Source organism: Carcharodon carcharias, chromosome 23, assembly GCF_017639515.1.
Source record: "Carcharodon carcharias isolate sCarCar2 chromosome 23, sCarCar2.pri, whole genome shotgun sequence".
Taxonomy (NCBI): domain Eukaryota; kingdom Metazoa; phylum Chordata; class Chondrichthyes; order Lamniformes; family Lamnidae; genus Carcharodon; species Carcharodon carcharias.
Window position 1 is genome coordinate 47,080,401 of NC_054489.1, and position 12,107 is coordinate 47,092,507.

The following is a 12,107-nucleotide window of genomic DNA, read 5'->3' on the forward strand; positions in this document are numbered from 1 at the left end:
TGTCAGCTGGTTGGACACAAAGATAAATGAGTGGGTTAGATCAAGAGAAGTTCAGGAATCAAAAGGGTTGTTAAGTAGAGTTACAGAGAGAACGGACTTTGGAAACAAAGACCTGACAGGCTTTTCCTGGCAACAATTGAAGGAGAAATTGAGGGTAAAAACAGAAGGGGAAGAACAAAAATCAGATGGTGGATAACATTGAGACTTGGACTGAGGGAGGATTGAAGAAAACCAGAGAAGAAATAAGACAATATCAACAGCCCTATTAAGGCTGTGGTGAAAATGAACAAATGCAAATAAAGATCTACCCCATGGAAGCTAGATAGTTTTACACCTGAAAGCTTCAGGAAGGATCTGACCACATGCCAAAATCATGCAGTCAAGTCATCAACACCTGCATATGTCCACGGAGATCAGCATGTGGGGATCAACACTTAGCAGGAGGTCCTTCACTCAACTGTGCCTCTACCGACATTATTACCAAATAGGACAGCTCTAGCAGCAGCAACAGATCTCTTAAAATCCCCAACTGAGGTTCAGCCCCAGCAAGTGGGTCTTAGAGCTTGCATCCAGTCCCACGCAAATTGAAAGATCAGGTATAGAAAAAATAGAACTAGTGAAGAGGAAGAGAGAAAAGACATTCCTCCAGCATTATTTGCTTCGGTATCTTTAGGTTTTCTTTTGCTAAAGAGAAGGAATTTGCATTTCTGTAGCATCTTTCAGATCATCAGGACATCCCAAAGTGCTACACAGTCAATGAGATAGTTTTGGAATGCAATCACTGTTGTAATATCAGGCAGCATGGCAATCAACTGGCTCACAGCAAGCTCCCACAAAAAGCAAGGAGATAAATTACTTGTTTAATCTATTTAATGATATTAATTGAAATATACATATTAACCAAGACATGGGGAAAATTCTCTTGTTAAACTTGAATAGTTGTAAACACAGTTTTAGGAAATACTGCAGAAGATTGTTTTTGCGGATATTTATCCTGACAGTAACAGCAAACCGTTACCAACATAAACATAAAATACAACTTTGCACTGGAGTTTCAGGGTTTTGATCCAACTTGATTTGAGGTGTTCACTCCTGGGCTATTTTCAACATAGCTTGCCTGTGTCAAAGTTCTTAATGCAATCATAAGATAATACAATTTATTTTCTATAATATCAGGTTGGTTACAGCATCAGGCAGCTCTGCATTGCTTACATTACAGCATTGACAACACTTCAAAGGTACTTTGTTGGCTTTAAAATGCTTTGGGACATTCTACAAGGTCTTTTCAAGCATAGCCCACAACCATGGGCTGTAATATTCTAGACAATCTAACCTGTAGATTGAAGCTGAAAGGAGCACTGAATTATATAGCAAGTCCCTCACCCCCTTCCCCCACCCCCTCAGCCCCAATACAGAGCAATCATAGGAGTACTTTTTTAGATCCCTCATCCCCTAAATGAAAATAGCAAAAGCAGAGTGTGCTGGATTACTTTAATGTAATAAACACAGAGCCCAATAAAACAGAATAACTGGGATTTTCCTGCGGGCTGCCATAGCTTGTCCAGAAGCTAGAGCAGCTTCCAGGAAATTCCCAGTCAATAAATGCACAGACTGTGGCTTCTTCCATCTCCTTCTCAAGGCCATTGGACCACAGGAAAATTCTTCAAATAAAACTCACAACAAGTCAATCAGCATCTGTTTAGATTTATAGTGCGGATGTTTGTTCAGAAATGGTACAGCACCCATTCTCCCCAGCAGCCCCCTGACCTATTTCCAGTATTTTCCCATTTCAGTTTTGACTTTCATTTGGAGCATTCCTTAACTTCAATTAATTGGAATTCTGGGAGAGATATGAAGGGGTTTGAGCGATATAGAATTACAATGAGTTTTACAGCACAGAAACAGGCCACTCTGCCCATCTGGTCCATGCTGGTGTTTATGCAATAAACAAGTTCTGATGAAGAGTCAAACGGACTCAAAACGTTAACTCTGTATTCCTCTCCACAGATGCTGTCAGACCTGCTGAGTTTTGCCAGCAATTTTTGTTTACGTTTCAGATTTCCAGCATCCACAGTATTTTGCTTTTATCTCTTCCGACTCTACTCCATCTCACCCTTTAGGCATACGCTTCGATTCCTTATTCTCTTGTGTAGTGAGCTAACTTCCCTTAAGTGCATCTATTATATTCCTCAACTACTCCATAGGGTATTAATTACCACATTTTCACCACTCACTGGGTAAAGAAATTTCTCCTGAATTCCCTAGTGGATTTATTAGTGACTAACTTCTATTTATGGCCCTAATTTTGAACTCCCCAGAAGTGGAAACATCTTTTCCATGCCTACCCTATTAAATCCTCTCATAATTTTGAAGACATCCATCCAATTACCCTTCAGTCTTTTCTTTTCTAGAGAGGCCCGGCCCATTCAGTCTTGACTGAGTCAACTCTTTCTTCTAAATTACAGCAAATAATGCAGCTTGGTATCTGAGTGAAGGAAACACACCCTCTATAGAAATGATTCCGTCTGACTCATGTCACCCTCTCCTTTCCTCCACCACTCCCGTAAAATAGTCATCTTTAGTAACAAGAAGTCAATAGTGGGCTGTCAGAAGCTGAGGCATTTGGGTGATGAAATGCTTTCCGCCTGAGGCGCTTGGATTAAAATTCCCTGAAATAGATGTTGGCTGTGGTCAATTTAACATCCCCTAGTACCTACAGAAAGGTGCACAACTGGGTATTACTTTACTAATCTCCTGAGAATAATCAGATCAGTGCTGACAAATCAATCACATAACGCTTGATTTTATCTCCATCATTGCACATCATTATTTTTGCTCACTTTATTATTAAGTGTTAGTCCAAACAACAAGGCCAGTGACAACATCATTCACATGATGCATACAGAGATTAGTGTCAGATTGACAGAAACACAGTTACAGATGGTATCCCTGTTACACACAATCACACAGAGACAAACTCATGCACACATACACAGACATATTCACACATGTACACATGTACACACATACACAGAAACATATACACAACCATACACAAAGATACTCACTCAATTACACACACAGCTCTCACAATTACAGAGACACAATCACACACACAAACATACAACCATACACAGACATACTCATTCACACACACACACACACACAACTCATACAGATACAGAGGCATATTCACACACACACCCACGGACATCCTCATTCATATCCACACACACACACAACTCTCACATACAAACACTCGCATGTGCTAATATATATAAACTCACACATACATACTCACTTATCCACACCAACATACACCCAAACTCACTCACACACCAACATATATAGACTCCCACACACATCCACACAATCACATGCAAAATCTTCAATGCTCAACTGAGAACCTTGTTTAATGCATTGTTGTGATGGATATTTGGTCAATTGTCCAATAGCCCTGTGTCTTTAATATAATCTTCTGGACCATTTCAGTATGGCTATTCTGGTTGTGTGGATGGCAGATTACCAAAGACCTCTGCTACCTTATTACCCAGTTGCACACTGAGCCAATAGTATCAGGACATGTTTCAGTAGACAGTGATCTTGTCTTGAGTGAGAGAACAGGAATAGGTTCTAATTTGCTTACCCCTATATTGTCTATTGTCATTTTAGCCTGACCTGAGAGCTATTGTTCTGCCCACATCATGCTTGGGCATGCTCCAGACTTATCAAAGCTACCCATAACACTTGATTAACACATAGACACTTGATATGCCAAATTGGTTCCTTTTCTTGAGTCCATCCACCCTCTAATGAACGTATACTGGACACAATCGTAATAACTGCTGCTATAAAACTGGAGACCCAAGGGTGATGCTTTCTGTTACACATGACCTCTCTCTCTGGTGAAGGAGACTGCAGTTTCCGGGGGCTGTAAGTCAGTCTGAGAAGTTGGGACACTTCCTGTAAGGAAATGCAAGACAACATTAAGTAGTATCTAGTCTTGTTTTGATCCCAGTGAGATTCCCTGTGATTGACAAGGAAGTGAAGGTCCTATTAAACGGTGAACACAACAGGGCAACTGGCCAAGTGGGGCTTCCGATGGACCAGTCGTCTGAACATGGGTAGACATGAAGGCCTTTGCATTCTGACATGGATAATTTCAAAGAAAAGCCCTTGGTAACGATCATTGGTTGAGAGACTTAAGGGAGCACTTTGGACAGATACAGCATGAATGGGTTCAGGGCAAGGGCACTGAGTTGAAGATAGAGGAGGTATTTATGAGAACAAACAATGGCTTGTACTGGGAATGTTTCTTTTTCCTTTCCAATGATTTCAGTCAAAAGGAAGTGAGGTAATTTTGATTTTTGAATATCCAGCAACTTCTACCTTATTGCACACATTGAATTTATTGTTCATCTCAAACTAAGGCCAATGCAGTCAGATTGCAGAGGTCACTATAGGAAAGAAGGGATAACTTAATGTAATGGAAAATAATGCACATGTGCACACACACACACACACACACACAGCACACACAACACATACACACACAATTTGAACACACACATACACACACCCTTGTTGATTCTGCTCAGTGTCCTTTTGGTTTGGCAGCTTCTGGACAAGTGGCCCATTTGTTTCCTGAAGAGCTACCTATTGATTTTGTGCTCTTCACCTGTATAAGACGGAATTGTCTTTAACTCTGAGTTCAGCCCATCAGATTCATTCTCTTTGTCGGACTCACTAAGGGAAGCATCCCTGGTATCGATCGGGTGATATTTATAAAACCTTGATGTGACGATGAAGATCAATGAAATCAGTCCCATGAGCAAAGCAAACACAAAGAACTCCACTGCCTGTTACCAAACAAAAAATAACATGCATTAGTGAATCTTAAGAATATCTGCCTCGTACAGGATACTGGGCAAATAGTCCCCTTGTGTGCTGCATTCTCTGATCATATGATTGAACAGTGGAAAAGATAAAGCCTGGTGAACATAATAGGGAACTAAGGATAGTAAACCAAAACTGCTGGTTAAAAGGAGTCATGGGTTAAAGGAACTTATCACATATAGAAGTATATTAGACTACTCACATACTCCCCACTTTGCAACTAATATCCAGGATTTACCTATCAGTGAACGTCATCAATGCACATTGACTGTCAGCAACGTACACAAATATGGGGTGGGAGACCGGGAACTTTCGAGACCAGGAACTGGATTTTATGCTCCTCCCCCCTCACCTCCACTGGGTGTGTTTATTGGTGGGCGGGGCATGCAAAATACAGGGGTGCCCAGCCCACCAATTCCTGCCCATCCCCCAAATTGTCCCCATTAGTACAGAATGCTGCACAACATATTTAAATTAATAATTAAAGGGCAATTAGGCTCGGCACCAAGTCAACTGACCAGGATATTACACGGCCCATACCATAGTACAGTTAGTGTGGGCAAGCGAGCAGGGGTGGTCAGTCCATTTTTTGAAAAAAAAGCAGGAAGGAAGCACAACATTCAGGAGGTGCCTATGCACATTGGGGGCACCCCCACTAAGGTGTCATCTCCCACTTTGTTCCTCACCACCTGTCCTCCAAAACTCAGCTCCCCCATCCCCATCTCCCCGCTCCTTGGGTTCTCGGATCTCTCCCCACCCTAATAGCCCGGGAAGCAACTGCCTCCAGCAGCCATTACTCTGCTTCCTGTTCCTCCATGCAGCCACAACAGCCCCCACCACTGAGCTCTGGTGCTGCTGGGGCTGCTGGAAATGCCAGCAATCAGACTGTCCCGTAGCTCTCGAGGGCGGGACTTCCTGTCCACTGAGAGGTAGAAGTTCCATGGTGTGCTTCTTTAACCCACCCCCAGCGTATCTTGGCTGTAGGGTGGGCTTCTTCCAGGTGCGTCGGCTGCTGGCCGACTTTCCTTCCAGGGGGTTGAGCAGTCCATGTCCCCCTGCCCTCCAGCACTCCCCCATAAAATCAAGCCCAAGGGCTCTGGAGAGGGAAATGGAGGATAAAGAACCTGGGAGTCTGTGAGCCTGGGAGATAAGAAACCTGAGAGACTGAAAATCGGACAAAAGGTAATAGGGGAGGGGGTTGGTGGGGGCGTTCACTTGAGGGGAGATTTGGAAAGTTGAAGATAAAGGACAATGGAATAGTGCAGGGTAATGATACAGGGAATGATAACCAGAGTGTGACAGCAAAGGACAGTGTCCAAACATAAGAGTGCAGCAGACAATAAGGTCAGAGTAGGCAAAAAAACTGTAAAAAGACAGAATTAAAGGCTCTTTATCTGAAAGCACACAGCATTCATAACAATATTGATGAATTAATAGCACAAATTAAAATTAACGAGTACGATCTAATAGCCATTACAGAGACATGGTTGCAAGGTGACCAAGACTGGGACCTGAATATTCAAGGGTATTTGACATTTCTGAAGGACCATAAAGGAAAAGGAGGGAGGGCAGTGCTGTTAATAAAGACAATAGTCAGTACAATAGTGAGAAATGATCTTGATTCAGAAGAACAGGGTATAGAATCAGTTTGAGCGGGGATAAGAAATAGCAAGGGAAAGAGGTTTGTGTTTGTAGTAGTTTATACACCCCTTAAAAGTAGCTGCACTATAGGACAGAGTTTGCATCAAGAAATAATGGGGGCTTGGAAGAAAGGTACTGCAATAATAATTGGTAACTTTAATCTTCACATCAATTAGACAAATCAGCCTGTATCCTGTGGAAGAGTTCATAGATTATATTCAGCTTCTTAGAGCAATACATTCTGGAACCTACCAGGGACTAAGCTATTTTGGACCTGGTAATGTGTAGTGAAACATGATTAATTAAAGACCTTGTAATAAAGGACCCTCTATGCAAGAGTGATCATAACATGATGGAATTTCATATTCAGTTTGAGAGTGAGAAACGTGGATCCATAGCTAGCAACTTAAGCATAATTAAAGGCAATTACAAGGGTATGAAGACAGAGTTGGTAAAGAGTAGACTGGGAAATAGGTTAAAAGGGAAGACAGTAGAGAAGGAGTGGCATACATTTATGGAGATAGTTCATAATTCTCAACAAAGATACATTCCATTAAGGAAGGGATGTGCCATCCTTGGCTAATGAAGGAAGTCAAAGGTAGAATCAAACTGAAAGGAAAGACATAGAATGCTGCAAAGATTCATGGTAGCCCAAAAGATTAGGAATGTTTTGGATACCAGCAAATGATGTCTAAAAAAATATGGGCTAGATTTTATGCTGGTCAGTGGGAGTCTGGCCTGGAAGTGTGTGGATTGCCGACTCCCGCCCTTGCCTTTCAAAGACACCGGTTAATGCACCTTGCAGCCAATTAATGGCGGGAAGCCAGCCAACAGCAGAACGCAATGGTGGGCAGCCTGCCCAATCAGGAATGAAAAGGCAGGACAGTCCAGGGGCAGAAAGGGCAGGCCATGAACAGGAAGTCAGTCACGGCTACTCAGTTAAAGGCAGCCCGGGCACTGGACTGTGGAACCTGCACCAGAAATCATCATTTGGAGATTAAACTTGTCACAAGGCTGTGAAACCCACTAAAACATTGCAGCATCTGCAGGTAGGAGCTTCATTTTAAATGTACATGACTATTACGCTGGTGTTAAGTCATTCAAGACACTTGTCAGGGAGGAAAGGACATTTGAACACAGCTAGCCCATTCCCCTTTTGAATAGCAAATGTTTGTGAAAAGACTTAAATTCAGCCCTTTAACTCTCTTAGTCTCTCCACAGATGAGAGAGAATGGCGCCATCAGCTGGTGAGGGGCCCAGATCCAGGATAGCCCCACGGTATGATGATGACTCCCTATGAGTTGTCCGGCAGGCTGTGTGTGATAGTTGGGAGGTCCCCATGCCGGTAGATGGGAAGAGGAGGCCCGCCAGCCAGATGAAACCAGCTTGGAAAGAGGTTGCAATGGAAGTCAGCAGTCGAGGGGTCACCCAAAGAACTTGGCTGCAGTGCCATAAAAGGCTCAATGACCTTTAAATCCAGCCAGGATGAGTGTGCAAGTATTTCAGAGATGGGCCTTTTTTTTTAATTCATTCACTGGCTAGGCCAGAATTTATTGTCCATTCTCATTTGCCCCCAAGAAGGTGGTGGCGAGCCAAGGGGAACTTGCAGGAGGTGGTGTTCTCATGCATTTGCTGCCCTTGTCCTTCTTCATGGTAGAGGTCACAGGTCTAGAATATGCTGTCAAAGGAGCCTTGATGAGTTTCTGCTGTGCATCTTGTAGATGGTACACACTGCTATCACTGTGCGTCAGTGATGGAGGGAGTAAATGTTTAAGGTGGGGAATGGGGTGCCAATCAAGTGGGCTGCTTTGACCTGGATGGTGTCCACTTCTCGAGTGTTGTTGGAGCTGCACTCGCCCAGGAAAGTGGGGAGTATTCCATCACACTCCTGACTTCTGTCTTGTAGAGGGTGGACAGGCTTTGGGGTGTCAGGAGGTGAGTTATTCACCACAGAATTCCCAGCTTCTGGCCTGCTTATGTAACCACAGTATTTATATGGCTAGTCCAGGTTAGTTTCTGGTCAATGGTAACCTCCAGGATGTTGATAGTGGAGGATTCAAGTGATGGTAATGCCATTGAATGTCAAGGGGCGATGGTTAGATTCTCTCTTGTTGAAGATGGCCATTGCCTGGCAGTTGTGTGGCACGAATGTTACTTGCCACTTATCAGCCCAAACTTGAATATCATCCAGGTTTTGCTGTACACAGACACAGATCGTTTCAGTATCTGAAGAGTCACAAATAGTGCTGAACATTTGTGAAATCATCAGCAAACATCCCCATATCTGACCTTATGATGGAGAGAAGGTCATTGATGAAACAGCTGAAGATGGTTGGGACTAGGACACTTACCCTGAGGAACTCCTTCAGCAATATTCTGGGACTGAGATGATTGACCTCCAGCAACCACAACCATCTTCCTTTTTGCTAGATATGACTCTAACTAGTGGAGAGTTTTCCCCCAATTCCCACTGACTTTTGTTTTGCTGGGGCTCCTAATGCCACACTCAGTCAAATGCTGCCTTAATATCAAGGACAGTCACTCCCGCTTCACCTCTTCAGTTCGGCTCTTTTGTCCATGTTTTGACCAAGGCTGTATTGAGATCAGGAGCTGAGTGGCCCTGGTGGAACCCAAACTGAGTGACACTGAGCAGGTTATTGCTGAGTAAGTGCACTTGATAGCACTGTCAATTACACCTTCTATCATTCTGCTGATGACCAAGAGTCAACAGCTGGGGTGATAAGTTGAAGGGTTGGATTTGTCCTGCTTTTAGTGGACTGGACATACATTGGCAATTTTCCACATTTCCTGATAGATGCCAGTGTTGTGGCTGTACAGGAACAGCTTGGCTAGGGGTGCAGCTAGTTCTAGAGCACAGGTCTTCAGTACTATTATTGGAATATTGGAATATAGCCTTCACAGTGTCAAGTGCCTTCAGCCGTTTTTGATATCATGTGGAATACATCAAATTGGCTGAAAACGGGCATTTGTGATGTTGGGGACCTCAGGAGGAGGCTGAGATGGATCATCCACCCAGTACTTCTGGCTGAAGATGGTTACAAATGCTTCAGCCTTGTCTTCGTAATCTTCCAAAATTTCGTAGATTCTGGAAAGGTCCCAGCAGATTGGAAAAATCGCACATGCAACACTTCTGTTCAAGAAGGGAGGGGGACAGAAAGCAGGAAACTATAGACCAGTTACCCTAATGTCTGCCATTGGGAAAATGGCAGAATCCATTATTGAAGAGGTAGTAACAGGGCATTTAACAAATCATAATACAATTAGGCAGAGCCAACAGGGTTTTGTGAAAGGGAAATCATGTTTGGAAAAAAATATTAGAGATCTTTGATGATGTAACGAGCAGCTGGATAAGGGGATCTAGTAGATGCAGGACAGAACTTTATGTCCCAACGTCATCGCACACTCACGCAATATTTTGGTCCACGGGCGGGATGAAGTTTCCGATATTTATTTTTAAAAATTAAAATGTTTTCACGTATATTTTAGAATGTATATGTGCGTGTGAGTGAGTCCTATGTGAGAACATTTTTTTCAGACTTCCCACATCTTTATTTTTGTATTTAATATTCTTCAGCTGCCTGAGGCAGCTCTCTGCCTTCAGGGAGCTTTCATTGTATGCTCCCCCCGCGCCTGCAGCGCTCACCCTCCTCCCACCCGCACCCTGTCAGCGCTGAGCCTTTCAGCGTGCATTTCATGCTGGCTGGCCATTAATTGGCCATTAATTGACCAGCCAATGTGAAATCATGGTTGGGGGCTGATTGTGGGTGGTGGACCGTTTCCCAGCCGGTCCCACACGGCAACCCAAAAATCCTGCTCATAGTGTATTTGTATTTCCAAAAGGCATTCAATAAGCTACCACGTAAAAGATTAGTACACAAGGTAAGGGCTCATGGTGTTGGGGGAGATATATTTGCATGCATAGCAGACTGGCTAACTAATAGGAAATGAAAAGCCAGGATAAATGGATCATTTTCAGAGAGGCCAACTATAAATAGAGGAGTGCCGGGGGAGCAGTGCTCAAGTTTCAACTTTCATGATCTATATAAATGATGTGGATGAAGAGATTGACTGTATTGTAGCCAAGATTGCTGATGATACAAATATAGGTAGGAAAGCAAATTGTGAGGAGCACACAGAAGTACAGGTAGGTTAAGTGAGTGGGAGTGGGCAAAAATTGGCAGATGGAGCACAATGTGGGAAAATGTGAGATTGTCCACTTTGGCAGGAGAATAGAAAAGCAGAATATAATTTAAATGGAGAGAGACTGCAGAAGGCTGCAGCACAGAGGGACTTAGGTGTCCTTGTACACAAATCACTAAAAGTTAGCATGCAAGCACAGCAAGTAATTAGGAAGGCAAAAAAAATGATCTTTTTGCAAGGGGATGGAGTATAAAAGTAGGGAAGTCTTGCTATAAGTACAAAGCATTGGTGAGATCACATTAAGAGTACTATGTATGGTTTTAAGTCACTTTACTTAGGGAGGGATATACTTGTATTGGAAGAAATTCAGAGGAGCTTCACCAGACTGATTCCTGGGATGAGTGGTTTGTCTTATGAGGAAAGATTGAGCAGGTTAGACCTATTCTCATTGGATTTTAGAAAGAGGAGAAGCGATCTTATTGAAACATATAACGCTCTGAGGGGCTTAACAGGCTATATGCTGAGAGGATATTTCCCCTCATGGGGGAATCCAGAAGTAGGGGGCACAGTTTAAAATTAGGGGGTCCTCCATTTAAAATGGAGATGAGGAGGAATTTCAAAGGGCTGTTAGTGTTTGGAATTTTCTTCCACAAAGAGCAGTGGAGGCTGGATCATTAAATATATTCAAGGTTGAACTAGACAGATTTTTGATTGACAAGGGAGTCAAGGGTTATGGGGGGTAGGGAGGAAAGTGGAGTTAAGGCCACAATCAGATCAGCCATGATCATATTGAATGGCAGAGCAGGCTCAAGGGGCCAAATGGCCTACTCCTGCTCCTGTTTCTCATTATGTTCTAAATGGGGGACCGAGAGCCTGAGAGACTGGGGAGTTGGAGGGGTTGGTGTGGGGGGTGATGTCAGGAAGAGGTAAATGCAGGACCAAGAACCTGAGAGTCATTGAACCTGAGAGAGCAGGGACATAGGAGATGGAGATTATGGGAGAGGGGAGTGGGAATTGGGAAGTTGGAGCTCAGGGAGAACAGAGAGAGAAGAGAGTCGCAGGTGAAGGTGAGATGTTTCTGTTCTCCAGAATAAGCTACAGATCTCACAGCACAACATATGACACCTTCCTACCTTTAATATCCAAAAGAGTGGCCTAAATTTTAAGGGTGCAATTTAATCATCCTGTAATTTTAAAATGTTCCAATACCTTCCTCACATATAAACCACAATGTTATTAGACTAGACAGAAGCACAAACAGACAACACCATGAGGAGCACAGTTCTCACTTTCCCATCAACACAAAATTCAGGAAAAAGCCTTTTTGTTCCTTGAAAGCAATTCAATTGTCTCACACAAGGAAACATTGTATACATGGAAAATTAACTTTAATTTAGTTAAGTGTGAGA

General features: G+C 43.1%; 1 protein-coding gene across 3 annotated transcripts in view; it reads right to left on the bottom strand.

The window, feature by feature from the left end:
* Positions 1 to 2,802: 2,802 nt before the first annotated feature.
* Positions 2,803 to 12,107, bottom strand: part of LOC121269030 (solute carrier family 15 member 2-like) — a 169,856-nt gene continuing 160,551 nt past the window's right edge. For all 3 annotated transcript variants that reach the window (XM_041173417.1, XM_041173418.1, XM_041173416.1), the window contains one exon: positions 2,803 to 4,859. In XM_041173417.1, the coding sequence (XP_041029351.1) occupies positions 4,653 to 4,859 (207 nt within the window). In that variant the 3' untranslated portion in view covers positions 2,803 to 4,652. The remainder of the gene's footprint in view (positions 4,860 to 12,107) is intronic.